Source organism: Rhinopithecus bieti, unplaced genomic scaffold (genome assembly GCF_001698545.2).
Source record: "Rhinopithecus bieti isolate Rb0 unplaced genomic scaffold, ASM169854v2 scaffold_2254, whole genome shotgun sequence".
NCBI classification, from domain to species: Eukaryota; Metazoa; Chordata; class Mammalia; order Primates; family Cercopithecidae; genus Rhinopithecus; species Rhinopithecus bieti.
In genome coordinates, this window is record NW_016803982.1 from 3,007,349 (window position 1) to 3,030,387 (window position 23,039).

Consider the following 23,039-nt stretch of genomic DNA (forward strand, 5'->3'; position numbering starts at 1 on the left):
GATGGTCTCGATCTCCTGACCTCGTGATCCGCCCGTCTCGGCCTCCCAAAGTGCTGGGATTACAGGCTTGAGCCACCGCGCCCGGCCCAAATAACATTCTTAAAAGAATAAAGACATGGTCAGGTGCGGTGGCTGATGCCTGTAATCCTAGCACTTTGGGAGGCTGAGGCAGGCAGATTACCTGAGGTCAGGAGTTCGAGACCAGTCTGGCCAACATGGCAAAACCCTGTCTCTACTGCAGTAAAGTACAAAAAAAAAAAAAAAAAAAAAAAAAAAAAAAAATCAGACGTGTGTGGTGGCAGGTGCCTATAATCCCAGCTACTCAGGAGGCTGAGGCAGGAGGATCACTTGAACCCGGGAGGCAGAGGTTGCAGTGAGTAGAGTTCACGCCACTACACTCCAGCCTGCGCAACAAGAGTGAGACTCCATCTCAAAAAAAAAGAATAAAGACATAAGTTCTAAACTGGGAGAAAATATTTACAAAACCCATACCTAAGAAAGAACTTGTATCCAAAATACACAGAGCTCTTAAAACTCAACAATAAGAAAACAAACCACCCAATTGAAAAACGAACAAAAGATTTGAACAGACATCTCAATAAAAAAGAAACACAGATGGCAAATAACAGTATGAAAAGATGCTCAATATTGTAAGTCATGAGGGAATTGCAAACTGAAACTATGATATACTACTATGCACCTATTAGAATGGCTAAAATCCAAAACACTGACAACACTAAATGTTGCCAAAGATGAAGGATACCTGAAGGAATTGAAATTTCTATAGCAAGTTGAAATTTCTATAGCAAACACTGAAACAATAGAAATAGAGTATAAAATTTCCAACATAGTGGAGGAGGGAATGGGAAGGGGAAATAAAATAAGAACAAGAGACTTTTTTTTTAAGTCATCATCAAAAAGAAGCCAAGAAAGAAAACAGAACACAAACAATGGAACAAACAAACCACCCCAAAAAGTAGAATACATAAATAAATCAAAATATAATTTTAAATACAATAAATATGAATGGACTAAACTCTCCAGCTAAAAGACAAGCTCCAGCAGGCTGAATAGAAAACAATAAAATAAAATCCAGTCCAAATTTAGATGGGCACTTATAAAAGACACACCTAAAACAACAGTTCACTGGCAGACGAAAAAGATAAAGAATGATACAAGGGGCCGGGCGCGGTGGCTCAAGCCTGTAATCCTGGCACTTTGGGAGGCCAAGACGGGTGGATCACGAGGTCGGGAGATCGAGACCATCCTGGCTAACATGGTGAAACCTCGTCTCTACTAAAAAATACAAAAAACTAGCCGGGCGCGGTGGCGGGCGCCTGTAGTCCCAGCTACTCAGGAGGCTGAGGCAGGAGAATGGCGTAAACCTGGGAGGCGGAGCTTGCAGTGAGCTGAGATCCGGCCACCGCACTCCAGCCTGGGCGACAGAGCGAGACTCCGTCTCAAAAAAAAAAAAAAAAAAGAAAAAAAAAAAGAATGATACAAGGATAAAACAAAAATAAGTTTGTTTAGGAATATTAATATCCTAATTAGACTTGAAAACAAAAAACTTAGTCATTATGTTTTCATAGCTAAGGAAACATGATACACTGTAATATACCTATTATCTAAACAGGGACAAAACCTAACAAGCAATGAAAAATTGGAAAATCCACTTTTTCAAATATAGGTCCATCAAATATCCAAAAACGTCATAAGAAGGCTGGATGTGGTGACTCATGCCCGTAATTCCAGCACTTTGGGAGGCTGAGGCGGGTGGATTACTTAAGGTTAGGAGTTTGAGACTTGGCCAAACATGGTGAAACCTCATCTCTACTAAAAATACAAAAAAATTAGCCAGCTGTGGTGGCAGGCACCTGTAGTCATAGCTATTCAGGAGGCTGAGGCAGGAGAATTGCTTGAACCCAGGAGGAAGAGGTTGCAGTGAGCCGAGATCGTGCCAATGCACTCCAGCCTAGGTGACAGAGCGAGACTTTGTCTCAAAAAAAAAAAAAAAAAGGCCGGGTGTGGTGGCTCACGCTTATAACCCTGGCACTTTGGGAGGCAGAGGCGGGTGGATGACGGGGTCAGGAGATCAAGACCATCCTGGCTAACATGGTGAAACCCCGTCACTACTGAAAATGCAAAAAATTAGCTGGGCATGGTGGCAGGCGCCTGTAGTCCCAGCTACTTGGGAGGCTGGGGCAACAGAATGGTGTGAACCCAGGAGGCGGAGCTTGCAGTGAGCCCAGATCGCGCCACTGCACTCCAGCCTGGGAGACAGAGCAAAACTGTCTCAAAAAAAAAAATAAAATAAAATAAAATAAAATAAAAAAACCACTCAGGCCGGGCGCAGTGGCTTATGCCTGTAATCTCAGCACTTTGTGAGGCCAAGGTGGGCGGATCACCTGAGGTCAGGAGTTCAAGACCAACCTGGCCAACATGGTGAAACCCCATCTCTACTAAACTACAAAAATTGCCCGGGCGTGGTGGTGGGTGCCTATAATCCCAGCTACTCAGGCGGCTGAGACAGGAGAATCACTTGAACCCAGGAGGCAGAGGTTGCAGTGAGCCAAGATTGCACCATTGCACTCTAGCCTGGGCAACAGAATGAGACTCTGTTGTCTTTAAAAAAAAAAAAAAAAAAGAAAAAAAAAAACCTCACTAGAAGTTTTGAATATCCTAATAGGTAGGTTTGACCCCTTGAGTTATCTATAAGACATTGCATATAAGAATTTGAGAATATATATTTTTTCAGGAACATACAGAATATGTATTCAGAGTGACTTATTCCTTGGCCATAAAGCAATTTTCATCAATTCTGAAACATTTTTAAATGAAAAAGATGATTCTCTCTGACCACAAAGCAATTAAGTTAGAAATCAATAATAATACAAAAAACTAATTTATTTTCAGTTATTTAGAAATATATCACTAGGCTTGGCATGGTGGCTCACACTTGTATTTCTAGTACTTTGGGAGGCCAAAGCAGGAGGATCAGTAGAGCCCAGGAATTCGGGACCAGTCTGGGCAACATGGCAAAACCCTGTCTCTACAAAAAATACAAAAACAACAACAACAACAAAAAATTAGCCAGGAGTGGTGGCTTGTGCCTGTAGTTCCAGCGACTCCAGTGGCTGAGGGGGGAGGATCACTTGAGCCTAGGAGGTCGAGGCTACAGTAAGCCATGATCACACCACTGCACTCCAGCCTGAATGACAGAGCAAGACTCTATCTCAAAAAATTAGAGAATTAAAATACATCACCAAATAACATATGAGTCAAATCGTAGCAGAAATCTGAAAATACTTAGAAATGAACAATCATGAAAAATACATGTCAAAGTTATTAAGTACAGTTCTCTGCTCAGATCCCTAGTTTAGGACATTGCCCCAACTGTGGAAGTATTGTCAACCAACAGCTGATCTGTCCTCAGCTTTCTGCCTAAGGTCATGCCCCTTCCTAGGGGCAGCCCACACCCACTAGTTAGTTGATACAGGTGTATAATGGCTGAATCCTCTTGCTCAAACTTGGAACTATGAAAGACCAATAAATATTCACAGCTCTCTAAATTATTAGCTGATGCCTTTGTTGAGAGAGAATCAATTCAACTTTTCCCTTGGCTCAGTTTCCTTCATTGCCCCTCAGGTACTGGTCCCAAAAGTATTTCCCCCAATAAGCTTCCAAAGTCTACCTCCAAGGGATTGCAAGCTATGATAAGAAGAGTACATTTGGAAAGCCTATTACAGTGATGTAGGCAAGGAATGACACTACCTTAAACAAAGAGAATAGCACCAGAAATGCAGAGAAGTAGATAAATTCAAGAAATATTTAGGAGATGATGGTGATAATCTGCAAATTTCAAAATCACACAATGAGATATAATAGTAAACACCTTGTCATGAAGAATATCTTATTGATGGTTATCGAAATTGAGGCTTTTCTATGTGATCTATGACACTGCAGATAGTGGAAACTCCATCAGCCTTAGCCACTGAATAAGGACAGCACAGAACCAAACGCCTCCTTCCCACCCTACAACCTGATGGATGAGAAATGAACATAAAGAATGAAGAAAAACTACATCTGTGTTGTTTAGAGTCACAGGGGAGGGGCAATGAAAATGTGGTATAGTCAAGCTCTGGTGAACTAATGACAACTCTGCAAACTCTAATTAAATTAGCATATTACTACAGTTTTCCAAGGAATCCAGTTCAGAATCTACTGGGAAATTTAGCTGCCATGCACCACGTGTTGACTACACTGAAAAATTCCTGCTGTAGATACAAACAAGAAGACAGTTTAAGCTCAAGCAAATTGGGGAAATACACTCTACTATCAATTCATTACTCATTTCTCATTTGATCACAATTTCCACTGATTTTATTGCTATCTTTAAGCCACAAAATAGTTACATTTAGTTTCATCATTATCAATTTAGTTTTGGAGTATCATTCGAGTTGGCACACCTCAGACTGAGGTAATGCACATTTGTGTCAATACTATTTGGGGTCTGTAATTATCCAGTAACTAGTAAACATATATATGTTGGAGTCTATGATTTATCCACATCTCTGCTATTACTGCACACACACACACACACACACACACACACACACACACACAGCCTCTCCTCAGTTTGTCATACACATATATACAAATAACTACATAAACATACTTAAATAAGACTGAATCAATATTCAGTACCTATAAAGATATAATCAAGATGTATTACACACTAAACAAACTAATACATGACACTATTTTATGACACTATTTCTTTGGCAGATAAAAGCAAAACTGATTTTGCCTGCCTATTATTTCTCTCTACTTAGGCAAATAAAAACACTAGATCCCTAACTCTGCTCCAGGGATCGGAAGTCAGTGCATTTCAGTGCACAGATTACAGAAAACGCTTCACACACACGAAGTTTCCAAACAAAAAAAGCAATTTTTTTTCACATTACAATGTGTTTCCACATTACTGCCTGAATGTTATACACAGCCTTTTCCAAGAGAGTAATAGAAAAAGGAAAAAAACGGTATACACGAACGACTAACAATAAAACAAGAGAAAGAAGATGAAGGACTGAGAGAAATAAAAAGAGGCAGAAACAGCAAATTTAACAGTAAAAGACAGAAAAAGAACTTGTAAAATTACGCTTAAACCCAAATGTGCATGTTGGAATAATAAAAGAAAATATAAGCACCCCCTGGAAAAGAAAGAAGAAAAAAAGCCACAGAACACACGTTCCTCTCTCCCAGGGAACATCATTCTAATCTCAAATGACCACATCACTTCAACAATAGGAAAACAGTAAAATAAACATCTCAGTATTTAATGGATTTCACAAAGATTACTTTAATGCCATTTTCTTTAACATAACTTTTCCTTAGGCGTTTGTTATTCAATCTCCTTAAATATTAAATGTCTTCTCCGGAAGATCAAATTGGCAAATAAATTAACAAGATGTAAGATTGTGAAGAAGGCATAAATTGTAACGTTTTTGCAAAGGTTTCTTCCCTATAACCTTAACTCCAGAGTCATATATAACATGTGAACATTTTTCTAAGCTGCATGAAATAGACAAAATAAAAAGATTTCCGACTTAGCCACATATTTTATCCCTCTTAAGTATGAACTATTGGTTGTATATAAGCAACACAAGCAACTTTTTAAAAAAATGTTACATTACGCCAAATGGAAGATGAGAAGAATAGGCAAAGGCAAACAGCCAGGGCGGAAAAGAAAGGACTGCCATAGCCCCCACACCCTAAGCAGAGACAGAGCAGAGGCCGTCAGAAGACTAACAGTAAAACAAGTCAAACGGCAGAGCCAAACTTTCAAAGAACATAAGATGTCATGGGAACAGGTTAGTGTAAAGGCAATAAGGTTCAGTAAAAGACTTTCATATATTTGAATCTTAGATTCCTATACATCTCTATTAGTCCAACCTAATGAACACAAGGACAGCCCACAAGAATTGATTAGTAGTCATTAACAAGTATATACTCAATTTATTTGAATAATCCTAGATCATTTTGTTTCAATTATCTATTTGCTGAAAGTTTATAATGTTTTGCTTAATATTCCTTCTTTTCCCTAGGTATCTCTATTATAAAATTGAAGATTAAGGGGAAAAGGGAGAAAATTATAGTCAAATTCCGGTCTATAAATATTACAAAAGAACTTAAAATATGTGATTGCTTNTATATACTCAATTTATTTGAATAATCCTAGATCATTTTGTTTCAATTATCTATTTGCTGAAAGTTTATAATGTTTTGCTTAATATTCCTTCTTTTCCCTAGGTATCTCTATTATAAAATTGAAGATTAAGGGGGAAAAGGGAGAAAATTATAGTCAAATTCCGGTCTATAAATATTACAAAAGAACTTTAAAATATGTGATTGCTTAATTCATTTCTATACATATATATATATATATATATATATATTTCATTTTGCTTCATTCACCAAATAACCACTTGCTGAATATATACTCTGTAACAAGCATTAAGTAATACAAATGCAAAGAAAACTAACTCATGGTCAATTTTACTACAAAATAGTAACCAGTCAGATGCGATGGCTCACACCTGTAATTCCAGCACTTTGGGAGACCAAGGCAGGGGGATTACTTGAGGTCAGGAGTTTTAGACTAGTCTGGCCAACATGGTGAAACCTCGTATCTATTAAAAATACAAAAATTAGCCAGGCGTGGTGGTCCATGCCTGTAGTCCTAGCTATTGGGGGGCTAAGGCAGGTGAATCACTTGAACCCGGGAGGCAGAGGTTGCAGTGAGCTGAGATCACGCCACTGCCCTCCAGCCTGGGCAACAGAATGAGACTCTACCTCAAAAAACAACCACAACAATAATGAAAATTTTACTCTAAAGTAGTGATCAAATTAATATAAAGCAATCATTTGCAAAGAAAAATAAAATTTATGTATTGCAGAGAATCTTATACTATTTTAAGAAAAGAGTAATCCATCAATATAAATCAGTACATGTGGGGAAAAATATTTCTACATCAAACTAATTCTTGGGAACATTGTGAGACATAGGCAATACTTTATGAGCTATTGCTCCTGTTTGTTATTACATTTTCTTTTCCTTTAACAATTACTTTAACTCAATCATCTCTCCTTTCCTCTTTTAATAGTTACTTGAAAAAAATGCCCATTATATTGTTATCGGGTAGAATGGTCATTATATATCCATATGGTCTAATTATTATATAGTGCTGTTCAAGTCCTCTACTCCCTCCCTTACTGAACTCTCTAGATGTTGTATCCATTACTTATAGTGTGCTATTAAAGTCTCCAACTATTACTGTAGAATTAGTCTGTTTCTTCCTTCAATTCTGTCAATGTTTATCTTAAGTATTTTAGGAATATGTTTTCTGGTGTATATACATTCATAATTGTTAATCAATATAAAATGTCCTTCTTTGTCTCTTATAACAGTTCTGGACTTAAAAGTTTATTTTGTCTGACGTTAGTATGCCACCCCAGTTGTCTTTTGGTTACTATTTGCATGGGATATCTTTTTCCATCCTTTCACTTTCAACCTATTTGTGTCTCTGCATCTAAAGTGAGTTTCTTATAGACAGCATATACTTGGGTCACATTTTTTCAATCCATTCTTCCCTCTGCCACAATAAGATATTATTCTACACACACACTAAGATGGGAACAGTTTTCCTTATAAAAGAAAAAAAATAACAAGGGTTGGCAAGGATATTAAAAGACTGAAACCCTTATACATTCTTGGTAGAAATGTAAAATGGGACAGCCACCATGGAAAATAATTTGCTAGTATCTCCAAAAGTTACACATAGAATTACCATATAACCCAGCAATTTCACTTCTAAGAATATACCCAGATTAATTGAAAACAGGTATACAAACAAATACATGGACAGAAATGTTCATAGCAGTACCATTTACAATAGCCAAGAGGCAAAAAGAACCCAAATGTCCATCGATAGATGAATAAGCAGATAAGGCCAAGTGCAGTGGCTCACGCCTATAATTCCAGCACTCTGGGAGGCCAATGTGGGTGGATCACTTGAGCCCAGGAATTCAAGATCAGCCCAGGCAACATGGTGAAAACCCATCTTTACAAAAAAATACAAAAATTAATCAGGCATGGTGGCACACACCTGTAGTCCTAGCTACTCAGGAGGGTAAGGCAGGAGGATTACTAAAGCCCAGGAGATCGAAGCTGCAGTGAGCTGGGATCACACCACTGCACTCCATCCTGGGCAAAAGAGTGAGACCCTGTCTCAAAAAAATAAAAAGTAAACAAAATGTGGCATGTACATATAACAGAAAATTATCCAACCATAAAAAGGGATAAATGGTAGAACATGGATGAACCTTAAAAACACTATTCTGTGTGAAAGAAACCAGACACAAAAGTTCATACGTTGTGATTCTATTTATATAAAATATCCCCAGAATAAGTAAATCCATAAAGACACAAAGTAAATTAATGGTTGTCAAGGACTAGATGGAAAGAAAGTAAGAAGTAAATACTAATAAGTACAGAGTTTCTTTGGGGAGTAATGAAGATGCTCTGAAATTAGATAGTGATTACAGTTACACAACCTTGTAAATACAACAGAAATCACCGAACTGTGCATTTTTAAAGGTTGAATTGTACAGTATTAAAATTTATCTTTTCAAAATCTAATCTTTAGTATAAAAATCTGAAATTACCTCCAGGGCCAGGGGGTGGGTGAGAACTGACTTGGAAGGATCATGAGGAAACTCTCCAGGGAAACAGTATGTTCAGCATCTTGGTGGGGTTCCAAGTTACATATATATGCATATGTCAAAATCAATAAATACAGACTTAAGATTTGTTCACATTATATATTGTGTGCAAATTTGGCATCAAAATAACTAAACTGTATACAAATACTGAATTCAATTAATAACACATATGTCGAAGTATTTAATGGGACATATACTGGTTGTGCAATTTACTCTGAAATGCAACAAAAATAAAATGGATTAGTATATGAACAGATGAGTGGTAAAGCAAATCTAGAAAAAGGTTAATAGTGGGATCTTGGTGTTGGGTATACAGGTATAAATTGTAACAATTCTTTCCAAATGCCATATGACTCAAATTTTTCAAAATAAAATATCTGGGGAAAAGTTAATGAATAAAAAAAAATCTGCAAGTCATGAATACTATGCAGAAATTTAGAAAATAGTTACAAGACAGAGAATGACTGGGTGACAGTATTAGAGCATCTTCTCTTGAGACATGATACTTAGGCTAAGATATATATGAAAGACTGCAAGGAGCTATTTATGTGAAGATATCAGTAACAGTCTGCTAGGTCCTGCCATCCCCCTTCACCCTGCAAAAGAAAAAAAAAAAAACATTTATCCTAAGGCCCTGAAATTTGTTTTGTTCAAGTAAGCCAATGTGACTGAAGTACGGTAGGCAAAGAAGGGAGTAGTATATAATAAGACTGGAGAGAAAAGCAGGTGTCAAATTATATGGGGATCGTAGTCAGAGTAAAGAATTGTGATTTTTATCTAAGTTCAAAGGAGTCATTACAGAATTTAAAGCAAAAATGGGCTGGGATGAGATGAAATGCGTCTTTGTTGTTTAAAGAGTTTAAATATCTCACTGTCAGCTATGTGAAGCATTTAAGAAATGAAGTAAAGAAACTATTGCCATAGTCCCTGCAAAAGACAAAAGTAGTTTGGAGGAGAGTGGTGGTAATGAAGACAGTGTATATAAGACGAACTGACAATACCTATTGATGTATTTACAATAGGATGATGAGGAAAAGAGGCATCCAGGAAAGACTCTGAGTTTTGGCCTGACTGAAAGGGGTGACATTTATTGAGATGTGGAAATTCTGGGAGAAGTAGGTTTGTAGTATGGTAGACTTGAGGATTAAAAAAAAAAATGTTTTTGTTTAAATTGGGCATGATTTGTGACTGTAAGAAAGACAAGCAAAGGAAAAGAATCTGAATAATCTGGAAGTTATTAAAGGACAGGTTTTAGATTCACAATTTATTTTCCTTTAAAGAATCAATTTTGACTTGATTGTATTAAGGACCTTTGGTCCAGTAAAAGGATCAAACTTCAATGGAAATCAAGCTCACAGATTACTGTTGTCTATCATTGAGGTTAAAGACAAACTGAGGATCAATAGCTCTGTATCTCTCAACTTAGATAGGTCAAAGGAAAAAATCAGGAATAAGAATGAGGGAAACCAGGTAGTCCAAAAAACAAATACATACAAGTAACATATTAAGTCTTAACTGTCTCTCACCTCATCAAGGATAGGAGACTGTCTGCTTCTTTAATTCCACATATAACACACTTAAGTACCTTACAGTATTTTACACTAAGTAGTTGCTCAAATTTTAGCTGCCATCCTGTAATCTCACTAGTTTAGACAAAGTATAATAAAAAAATCTGTGGTCTTTGGAGCCAAATAAACCTAAATTTAAACCAGGGTCCACCACTCAACAGTTCTGTGACCTGGAGCAAATTATTTACCTGCCTAATCATTAGTTTCCTTAAATGTAAATGAAAATAATTAAACTCAAGAATTAGCATTAGAAACAACATTTCCAAAATGACTGGCCTAAGGAAGAAATGCTCCATAAACTGGAGCTACCATTACGTAAAAGACACTTAATTCATCCATGCTCAATACAGTGAGTTTCCTACTTTGGCAGCATAGATTCATGGTTCCAGAAGAAAAGCAAAGACATGAGAGAGGAGGAAATCACATAAAACAGGATGAATTTCATTTTCACCACATAACACAGAAAGAATTAAAAGTGAGAACTCTATGAATAGGTATAACACGTGGATAATCAACAACTTACAAATGGATAAGTTCAAAGGTTTGATTATAATTCAGTTGTTTAGAACTAGGAACACATTTTCACATGGAATCATAATCATAGTTAAAATGTGATATATCTCAATAAAATCAGTAGTAAAAAACTTAGAAAATATCAAACAACACAGAAAGCCAACAGACTTTAATAAAACATAATTTAATTTATTTTAGAAAGTAGCACTTCAAGGAAAAGATATTATGCAAGGCTTCTGAGGTGATTCAGAAGAGATTTTCAGGGAAATTCCAAAAGCTTTGTAAGAGCTGATGACCCTAGTTCTTTATGGTTTATTTTACCTCAAATTTTATGGTTTTCCTTTCTTTCAGTATAAGCAAAACACCAGTAGTCTTATACTTAATAGCCATGATTGCTATCATTTATTTCACAAGTGAGAGAGAGCAACTGGGGAAGAATTAGAAGAAAGATAGGAAAGAGGTCGGGCGCTTTGGCTCAAGCCTGTAATCCCAGCACTTTGGGAGGCCGAGACGGGCGGATCACGAGGTCAGGAGATTGAGACCATCCTGGTTAACACGGTGAAACCCCATCTCTACTAAAAAATACAAAAAAAAAAAAAAAAAAAAACTAGCTGGGCGAGGTGGCGGGCATCCGTAGTCCCAGCTACTTGGGAGGCTGAGGCAGGAGAATGGCGTAAACCCCGGAGGCGGAGCTTGCAGTGAGCTGAGATCCGGCCACTGCACTCCAGCCTGGGCGACAGAACGAGACTCTGTCTCAAAAAAAAGAAGAAAGATAGGAAAGAGAAAGGAGTCAAAGGATGTGCCCAAGTGCAAAGAAAAGAGACTTAGATTAGGTAACCTCAGTAGGAAAAAAATTAAAAAATGAAAAGGAGGTAAAGCACAGCCTTAAAATATTGAGGGAAGCAAGCAAAGTGATGAGAACTGGTTAGAGAGAGGCCCATCATGATGAACTGGTTATCTTAAAGGTCACAGGTTATAACAAAAGCGGAAGATGGCTGCGTGCATTGGCTCATGCCTATAATCCTGGTACTTTGGGAGGCTGAGGTGGGCAGATCACCTAAGGTCAGGAGTTTGAGACCAACCTGGCCAGTATGGTGAAACCCATCTCTACTAAAACTACAAAAAAATTTAGCTGGCATTGTGGTGTGTGCCTGTAATCCCAGCTACTCCAGAGGCGAAAGCAGGAGAATCACCTGAACCCAGGAGGCGGGGGTGGCAGTGAGCAGAGATTGAGCCACTGCACTCCAGCCTGGGAAACAAGAATGAAAACTCTGTCTCAAAAAAAAAAAAAAAAAGAGTGGAAGAAAAGGCATGAAAGCAAGCAAAGCAATCCACAGCCTGCCATTTACACAAAGGGAATACTTGCGAGTCCAAGATTCACCATTCAAAATGTGGCACTGCAGTGTAACTGTAGATTTTCATCTAATCCCTTTATTTCCCCAAATTTCTCTAAATACTATCCTTTTTTACATAGATACTATTATAATAAAAACAGTATTATTATATCCATTGAGGTTGATTGATAATAATGTCTAACCTAGAACTAGAAAAGGGCTTTTAAATGTAAAGATGTCTGATAGGATGAAATTAAACTATTTTAGAAAACTATCCTCAAAAGCCAGTAGGTATATTACATGCCTCTTAGGCAATGAGGAACACCAGTGATTTCAAACGGTGGACAGAAACTTTCCATTTTTCTCAATAAAGAAACCACAGAATCAGTTACATAGAGTCCAATTTATTTAGCAGTTGAGCAAATGTTCCTATGAAGTACTGAAATGCTTTGTGAAACATTAATGATTCTGAAAAAAAATAACGAAGAGATGAGGTGGTCAGATAAAATAAGATTTTCTATGGTCTGGTCTTAAATCCAGGACCTATATCAATAAGATAGATTTTTGCAAAGCAAACAACAAAACACACTTAATGATGAGCAAAGCCCAAATAATTTAGACAGAACCAACTATAAACAAGGATGCAACAAGACAAACTGCTTTTCAGATCACTAAAGACCTGCTAAGTTAGACTGTCCCATTTGCAAAGAACACGCTTATTAGTACAAGTGATCACTTCCAGATCAATAAGATATTTCTACATATCACAACTACATGAACTTTGCCAAATCAAATGCTCTCTAGAGGCAGAAAATAGATCTAAATAATCTTAATGAGAAAACAGGCCTATAGAAATGTTTGTGTGGCACAATGAGATGCTTGGACTGAGGAGTGCAGGAATGCTGAGAAGATGCTGCGATCCCTGACTGCAAGCATTGCCTAATTTCTCTCATCTCTGTACACATTTCTGTCAAATATATACAATTACTGATTTGATTATGAAACCTGCAAAGTTATTTAACAATATTGTTAATCCATGATAATAGCACGCCCTTAAACATTTTCTCAATTAGCAGATACCAAAAATAGTTCTCATGACCGCCAAGAATATTTTTAAAATTAAAAAGTTGCAAGTCGGGCGCGGTGGCTCACACCTGCAATCCCAGCACTTTGGGAGACTGAGGCAGGTGGATCGCCTGCGGTCAGGAGTTCGAGACCAGCCTGGCCAACACAGTGAAACCCCGTCTCTACTAAAAATAAAAAAAATTAGCTGGGCGTGATGGCGGGCACCTGTAATCCCAGCTACTAGGGAGGCTGAGGCAGGAGAATCACTTGAACCCAGGAGGTGGAGGTTGCAGTGCGCCACGAACGCGCCATTGCACTCCAGCCTGGGCAACAAGAGCGAAACTCCATCTTAAAAAAAAAGAAAAGAAAAGAAAAGAAATTAAAAAGCTGGGAAACACTGCCCCAAATACAAGTACATGTAAAACAGCCATTAAAACTCCTCCAGTCTACCTTTTATTGCAATTTAGAACATTCAGTTCTAATTTCCCACATCTATTTTATCTTTCCTGTTTAGCAAGATTAAGTTGATACCTAACATCTTAGAAAAAGGCAAAAACTTAACGAACTATGTCTAATATGGTATCTTCATTTTAATCCAAATGGTCTTAATTTTAACAAACCACATTCAACTATGTACATATAAATTGACATTAAACTTATATCCAATCTTTAGAATTCTTAAGACAATTCCTTCTTCGAATTAGCCTGTGATTTCATCTTACAAAAGAGCTATGTATAGCTAAAGTCAAATTACTCTTTAAAGTCTCCTTTAATAATAGAATTTGGTAATTCAACTGATAAATCCTTCCAGAGCAACAAGTAATCAAAATCTAAAACTATTAAAGTATTATTTGCTCTATGGGAATTACTTATTACCTGTTGACTCAACCATATCTGCTGAAAGACACAGTAACCCTACCAAAGTTAATTTAAGGACTTACCAATTTCCCTTGCAATTCTGACAGCTTCTTCTGCATCCTGTAAAAGCAGGAAATGAGACTCAACATTAATCCCATGAGGCATTGCACAATGTCTTTAGGGCAGTCATATATTGCACTACTGTCTCCTCCGATTCATTTAATGTTCAATTTTACAACCTTCTAACCCTTTTCATTCAGAGAAATGTAAAATTAATACCATAAGTGGAATGTAAATTCTACCTCATCATTATTATATTAAGAAACTCAAAGCAGTTGAAATGAGCTGGCAGGAAGCACTACCAGAATTGCCAATGATTTGGTGCAGTTGCCGGAATTTAATGGCAGAATTTAGATGTTTACAATCAATACTGAATCATAAATCAGGTCATTAAAGCTTGTCCGCAGCCAGCTTGTTTCTGTCCAATATTATGCGTCATGTTTTCCTAGATTCTGTCAGCAGGGGGAGTTGATTCTCTATTGTTTGGGAGTAGTTGATCGATTTTCCAGAAATATAAAAGTTAATTTCCAGTACCTACAGTAATTACAAATTGTTCCAAAAAATCCCTTTGGCAATCTGCATTACCTTTTCTGTTCTATTGTTTCTTTCGTCTAATTGTATCTTGTTACATAAATTAAAACTTTAATTTCAATGAACCAACTATTGGAGAAAAAACTCCAAAAAGCAAAAGAAAGAAAACGCCTCCCTAAACAGTAAAAGGTAAGAGTTTATCCATTTAAGGATTAGTTATTGCTAAATATTAACCAATGCCACTTCTGCCTCTAAGAAACGGAAAAGACAAAAACTTCCCTTGAATCTAAGTAATTTCACTGATCATTAACCTTCACCTAACACATCCAACACAGGACAATGCTGAATCATTTCCCCAAATAACAATAAAGATAACGTTGAAATCTAAGCCTCCTTCGTGTGTGTGTGTGTGTGTGTGTGTGTGTGTGTGTGTGTGTGTGTAATTCAGTGACACAAACTAAACTATCACAACAACTGACAATATCGTTTTGAAACCACAGCTGGTGTGACTGAATTTTTAGAAAATGACTAAAATGCTGAAGTGAAGCCCAGTGTTTTTTAAGCTTTTAAGCTAAAACATTTAAAATGTAGAGCAACCATGTCAGAATCCTCCAAGAAAGGGGGGAGAAAGGGGATGTTTATAACTGGTTCACTTATGTCTAATAAAAAAAAATCTTCCTTAAAGGTCTTCAGTACCTAATAACATCTCCTGAATAAGGAGGTTGGCAGGGGAAGTTGTCAGAAAAATTTAATTTCCTTTCATTAGCCAGTCTGCTCCACAAATAGGTGCTTGTTAAGTTCAAAGCGGTCCTGAAAAGCGACATCAGTTTTAGTTGTTTTTATGGGTTTGTTTTTTTTTTGTTTTTTTACTCCAAGCAGTCACATCTGCTAATGAGATTTTCCAAATAACAATTGTTTTCAAGTCAGAGATAAATCTATACCTCCCACCCTATCCTTCCAAAATCAAGGTTTACTGCTTTATTACACCTTGCTGTTTTCGCTGACCCTACATTCTCCAAATTTTAGCTTAAAGGGATGAAAATCCATGAAAAGGGTCATTTAAGAATGTTAGTGGTTTCCACACATTGAGTTGGAAGGTTCTTTGTTCCAGCCAGTGACAGTTATTGGAGAATACTTCCCCTTAACAGCCTCTCTGTCAGGAAGTGTTAAACCTGCCAAATGTGAACAATTAGTGCCTCTTGAACAAAATACAGGAAGAGTGATGGCTGATGAAGACTGGATTATAATAAACCTAGAAGAAAACTTTTAACATTTCTTTCCAATGTGATGAGAGAAAATAAACTGCTATCTAAAAAGTTCATCACTTGAGAGAACAGGCAAATTTTAAAAGGTAATTCAAAAATTCATCAGTCATATTTTGTCACTTATTTTCATATACATGTTATAGCTGTGTGTCGATATATAAAGCCATATCTATATCTGACACGGCAAACTAAAAATTCCACTGCCACAAATCCAATACTTCTGTAGAATGCCACAAAGCAATCTTATCTTGCAACTTAACAGTATGCTTAAGTTTTCTTACTATGAAAATCAAATTCTACTAAATGAACTTTCAAATAAAATCAAGCTGCCTTAAAAATTAACTTTTCACTTGTCACTCATTCATCCAAAAATTCTTTACTGAGGGCCTATTATGCAGTGGACATTAAAAGCTCTATTACTGGTTCAATAATAAACTACTAAATATTATACATTCAGCTCCAATATGGTCTTTCTGAACAAAGTTTCATTATCAGGCTCTACAAAATTACTTTTGAAAAGATAAAAAAAGAAAGCCCTATATAGCTCCAAATTCAATGACACTAAGTGACATCACTGTAAAAGTTGCCTATAACATCATAAGTTTAAAAAAATTTTAATCAAACTCTGAATCAACTAAAAAAGGCCAACAATCATCACCAAAAACTGGGCCAAAGATGAAACTAAAAGCTCTTCACATAAAAACACATCCCAAAGGAAAATATCTATGCTCAGCCTTGGTCATAATCACAGAAACACAAATTAAAACAATGAGATCTCACTTTTCATCCAGCAAATTAAAATCTGATAATGGCCAGGATGACAAAGGTAAATACTTCTTATATTACCGGTATCGCAGAAAATGGTATAATTTTTTTTTAAAAGAAACTGCCAGTATTTATCAAAAGTTTGAGGACATGTTATCTTTTGTTCTAAAATTTTACTCCTGGGAAGTCATCCTACAGACATACCCACATGCATGGACACAGACCTTCAAAGAAATTCATTATTTTGAATTCGTTGGTGGTGCTTTAATAAGAAAAAAAATCTGAAAAACAATTTAATAAGCCTTCAATAAGGGACTAGTACATCCATAAGATGAAATATTAGCCTTTAGAAAGAATGCAGTTGATCTATATGTTCTTATTCAACCACTTATACATTAATTCAATAACTATCTGCCCAGCAACACTACATGAAATACATTTTCTGTCCTCAAGGAGCTTATTACAAACTAATGAGAGAAACAGAAAATAAACAAATCAACTGATAACTAAAATAAATGTTACACAGAAACAAAGAGTATTGAGGCAAGAAAACCAGGGAGAGCTTGTTTCAGACAGGCTGCTCAGACAGGGCCTTCTGGAGTGAAATTTTAAACCTAAGGATAAAGAAATCTAGCCAGGCCAAGCACAGTGGCTCACACCTGTAATCCCAGCACTTTGGGAGGCCAAGATGGGAGGATCACTTGAGGGGACGAGTTTGAGACTAGCCTGGGTAACATGGCAAGATCCCTATCTCCACAAAAAATACAAAAATTACTGGGTGTGGTTGTGGGACCTGTAGTCCCAGCTACTTGGGAGGCTGAGGCAGGAGGACTGCATGAGCCCAGGAGGTCAGGGCTGCAGTGAGCCATGATGGCACCACTGTACTCCTGCCTGGGAAATAAAGTGAGACTCTGTCTCTAAAACCACACACACACACACACACACACACACACACACACACAGCTAGCTACCATGAAAAGATCAGGCAGAAAAGTTACTAGACAGAGGGAACTGCACATACAAAAATCCTAGATGAGGAAGCAATTTAATAGGGAAAGAATATCAGTCAGCTAAAGTTGAAACACAGTAAGGAAGCAGCAGCAAAGCACAACATAAGGAGCATGGACAGCATGGCCCTGTTCTGGCCAGGCCTTATGGAATTTGGTACGTGGTCCGAGATGCCTTGGTTCCATACAAGGCAATGATGAATGACAATTAAGTTTTAAGAGAGTAACTCTTACACTGTAAAAATAAGCAAAATAAAGTATATACTGGGGGCAGGGGTAGCAAGTTGGAGTACATAGAGTATGACCTTACCTACGTTAAGACAGAAATACACATTTGAATGCACAGGAAAGTTTATGCTTTGGACAGCTACCAAAACCAAGTTACTAATCAAAAGTAGGATGGACAGCCAGGCATGGTAACTCAGGCCTATAATCTCAGCTACTCAGGAGGCCCAGGCAGGAAGATCGCTTGAGCCCAGGAGTTCTGTATCAACCTGAGCAACATTGCAAGACCTTGTCTATATTTAAAAAAAAAAAAAAAATTAAATTTAAAAAGTAGGATTAAAAGTAGTAGGAAAAGGGAAATTAAAATTGTATGCTCTTACGTACATGTTGAACTTTTTTACCATAAGAATCATAATTACATACTTCATATTTTCATAGTTTAAAAATTAAGTCAGCCATGTCTGAAGTTGTTTTTCAAATTATTAATGATTTTGAGAACATATTTAATGTTATTAAAACAAACTAGGAGTCCCCAAAATCCACTTAAGCTTTTCATGACATCCCATAGCCTCAAAACCAAGGTTGAACTCCCTAGGCTGGCTTCAATACTTGAAGCTGTCTGCCCAGGCACGAGTCTCAGCCCCACCCCTGTTCATCCTGCACCTCACCCTGCCACCAAGGCTCAGGCAGGCTCCCCAGCCTCGCACGGCCTTCTCAGTTCAGCCAGGCTCAGCCAGAAACTCTCTCCCCTTTTACTTCCTTTCACCAAACCAGCTCTTATTACAATAGGCCCAATTATGGGCCCTGAAAACACAGAACAGAACAAGAAAGGCATCATCTTAGCCAACAGGTAATTTACAGGCTGGTAGAAAAGACAAACCTTAAATACAGCCACACAGCAGCTAAGGAATGATTATGGGGTGCATGTTATGTATAAGTTGTAAAGGGGGCATGTGACAACAGGGGATCTCTAATCCAAAAATGGATTCCTGAAAACTTTCTCAGGCGTGGTGACTGAAAGGAGACCTAAGAAATAAAACCGTCGTGAAAAACAGAGTGTCTAGGACCTGAAGAGAGAGGCTGGGGGTAAGCAGGGCCTCACAGTCACATGAAAGAGACTGAACTGCAACCTCAGAGCAAGGAAATGAAGGACTCGTTCTGGTTGCAGGCTGCAGAATTCTGGCATAGCATCTGCTTACTTATCTTGTGCACTGTCCACCCTCTGCAACTCCCTAGCTCGATGTAAGCTCCATAAGGACAGAAACCTCTGTCCAGCTGTTTCAAGTTAGGTATTTAAAATCCCGAGCACAGTGCCTGGCACAGGCGTTATTCAATCAACAGTGTTGGAAGAATAAATGAATGAATGAGCAAACAAATGAACACTTTGAGAGGCAAGAGGGATCTAAGAGACAGGCTGGGAGGCAGTAGTCTGGGTGAGAGGAAAATAACCATTTCCTCCCAGAGTTCAGGGTGGCATGCTTCCAATTTCAGCTAATGCCACGTTCTTTCTTTTTCTTTGAGGTGGAGTCTCTGTCACCCAGGCTGGAGTGCAGCGGCACGATCTCCACTCACTGCAACCTTTGCCTCCTGAGTTCAAGTAATTCTCTTGCCTTAGCCTCCTAAGTAGCTGGGACTACAGGCGCACACCACCACACCCAGCTAATTTTTGTATTTTAAGGAGAGACAGGGTTTCACCATTTTGACCAGACTGATCTCGAACTCCTGACCTCAGGTGATCCGCCCACCTCAGCCTCCCAAAGTGCTGGGATTACAGCCATGAACCACCATGCCCAGCCTGCCACTTTCTTTAGGGTGCCTTTCCAGTCCTCCCACACCTAGCTAGGTATCATCACTGTGTGATCACATATACCACGCCTTGCAATTATGACAGCCCTTGTCACACTTAACCTTCGTGAGGGCAACAACTAGCTGTCTTACTCTACTAAATCCCCAGAGTTTAGCAAATTCACGCAATCAACACATTATTTCTCCCATGAATACACAACTATCTACATCAGCTTCCATAAAAGTAAGTCTGTTAGGAGAAGACACAATCTCATAAATGCCAACAGAACTATTTATCTCCAGAGCAGCAGTTTTGTAAGTGAGTTAACTGACATCCAAAGGCAGGGGTTCAGGGCAGGGACTCAAGAACCAAACAGACTTCTGTTAGAAATGCTTGTTCCCTGGTGCCGTAAAGAAATAGCACTTGAACATAAATTTAATTTCCTCAGCAAGGTCATTTGTACTTTCTGCAGAAAGGGTACACTTGCCAGCAGTTCTGCCATGTGAGTACACTGAACAATGGAGACAGGGTCATTTATAACCTGAGGCGTCCACCCCACTGCTGTGTCCGGTTTCCATTGGCTGGAACGGGACCTCACATTCTGTATTTGTCCTGACTGGCTAGCAACGTAGAACTTTGTAAAAGAGGCAAAGGCACAGGAGAACAAAGGAAGGAGGAAGTATCTTGTGGAATGCTGAGAAAGGTAAAAACAGCTTCAAATAAGGAAGAGGAACAGGCTATGACTTAATGCTTGCTTGGACCAGTATAAGCATGCCAGGGTAAATATTTAGGCTACATTGTGGGAGCTAAGAACATAAAGTACATTGATTTCTTTATTACAGCTAGCAGATATTTAAGAATCTTAGCACAGGCCTTTGAATCAATTTTGCTTCTAAGAGAAGTTACTATTTATTCCCAATCAGATGCAAAGGAAAGTCTTTGAAGAGGAACCTCTACTTTACTTTTTACATTTCGGTTTTGCTTCAGTTTAAAACAAGGTGCACTCAATGAAATACTGTTGGCATTGGGCAAAACCAAGCCTGATATTCTCGGAATTCTCAGTCCAGCACTTCTTCCACCACATCATGCAACTTCCACAGTTTGAATTTTAGGTTTCATAAAACCTGCTCTTCTAAAAAATATAGTTCTACTCCACAATTTTTAAGTAAAGTGTTGCATTAGGGAAAAAAAATCAAATTCTACATGGCAGTAAGTTTTCAAATTGGAAAGCCACAAGTTTAAGTTATAATACAAAACAATAGAAAGCAGCTCATTTCAATGTACAGATATCAAACTTTATTTCATAAAATGTAAAAGGTTAAACTTTATTTTACTAAACATACTTTGTGCTTTTTTCTTTCTTTTTTTTTTTTTTTTGAGACAAAGAGAGAGTCTTGCTGTGTCGCCCAGGCTGGAGTGCAATGGAGCGCTCTCCGCTCATTGCAACCTCCACCTCCTGGGTTCAAACGTTTCTTCCGCCTCAGCCTCCCAAGTAGCTGGGATTACAGGTGCACACCACCACGCATGACTAATTTTTTTTTTGTATTTTTAGTAGAGACAGGGTTTCACCATGTTGGCAGGCTGGTTTTGAACTCCTGACCTCAAGTGATCCTCCCACCTCAGCCCCCCAAAGTGCTAGGATTACAGGCGTGAGCCACTGCGCCCAGCCTTTGTTCTTTATTTATATAAAATAATTATATTTTAAACAAAACAACATTATCTCTTCACAAATGCACCTTGGTAATATTTGAAGAAAAAGTGGAGTTGATTATGCTTAACACTCTTTAGAATATTCTTAAGACAGCCCTCACATCTATAAATTACATGACACACAATACATGAAACTATGAAAGAGCTTAGAACAATAGATTCTGTTAACATAATGTTCAATAATATCCTATAATTTATTAAAAGAAAATTTCTGACACATTACATAATAATCATCCCCAAAATGGAAGAAAAGTCAAATATGCCAGGTGTGGTGGCTCACGCCTATAATCCCAACACTTTGGGAGGCTGAGGCGGGCGGATCACGAGGTCAGAAGTTGGAGACCAGCCTGGCCAACATGGTGAAACCCCGTCTTTACTAAAAATACAAAAATTAGCCAGGCGTGGTGGCATGCGCCTGTAATCCCAGCTACTCTGGGGGCTGAGGCAGAGGAACTGATTGAACCTGGGAGGCAGAAGTTGCAGTGAGCTGAGATGGCACCACTGCACTCCAGCTTGGGTGACAAAGCAAGACCCTGTCTGGGGGGGAAAAAAAAGTCAAATATAAAACTTTCAGCAGAAGTGATAAAACAAATTTGATGCTATTCATTTTCCCTTAAATATTTTCATTTGAGTGTTTAGAATAGTTTTATTTTCATATCACAAGTAATACAATTGAGAAAACAAAGAAAAGTACACACAAAATTAAAATATGTCAGCAAAATGCTCAGATGATCGTATTCCTGATGGTTTCCAATCAGGAGGTAGGAAAAAAAGAAGAGTCCAATGATATCATTTTATTCTATTCTTCTAAGTGATAAACATCCCCGTGGTCCATTCTTTCTGTAATCCCAGCTTGTCCTGAGGGAAGGCACACTCAGGTTCCGAAGCTACTTAACTCTTTTGAGCACCGATGGGGAAAGAGTTACAGGAAAGGACTAAGAATATAATGCCAAAAGAACGGCTTAAGAAATGGAAAAGAGAACGAAACCAAGCGAATCAGTACCCATTTCTTTTATTCCTCTTATTCCTCTATTACAAAACAACTCACATTAAGTGGGCTCTATTATCCAACCCAAGAATAATAACAGTAAAAAGTCCTATTTTACTGTGACTATGATAGGAGTGTGGATGATGCTACAAAACCAACTAAATAGTAGGAAAACTAACCAGAAAAAAACATGAAAAGAGCTAACAAAAATCTGGTGCCTTTTCTGCAAGCATTTATTTGTTAATACCTAGAACACGACCTGCGGGGCAACCAAGCCTAGTAGTTAAGAGCTCAGGCGTTGGCCTGGCACCACGGCTCACGTCTGTAATCCCAGCACTTTGGGAGGCAGAGGTGGGTGGATCACCTGAGGTCAGGAATTCAAGACCGGCCTGGCCTATATGGTGAAACCCTGTCTCTACTAAGAAAACAAAAAAATTAGCCAGGCGTGGTGGCGCATGCCTGTAACCCCAGCTACTCGGGAGGCGGAGGCTGCAGTGAGCCAAGACAGTGACAGTGCACTCCAGTATGGGCGACAGAGCAAGACTTCGTCTCAAAAAAAAAAAGAGCACAGGCGCTATGCCGG

The 23,039-nt window shown here is 38.2% G+C and overlaps 1 protein-coding gene across 1 annotated transcript in view; it reads right to left on the reverse strand.

Moving 5' to 3' along the window:
- PCCA (propionyl-CoA carboxylase subunit alpha) overlaps positions 1–23,039 on the reverse strand; it is a 478,959-nt gene that overhangs the window by 311,473 nt on the left and 144,447 nt on the right. Inside the window, exon 8 of the mRNA XM_017861220.1 lies at positions 14,203–14,239. Within this exon, the coding sequence (XP_017716709.1) occupies positions 14,203–14,239 (37 nt within the window). The remainder of the gene's footprint in view (positions 1–14,202; positions 14,240–23,039) is intronic.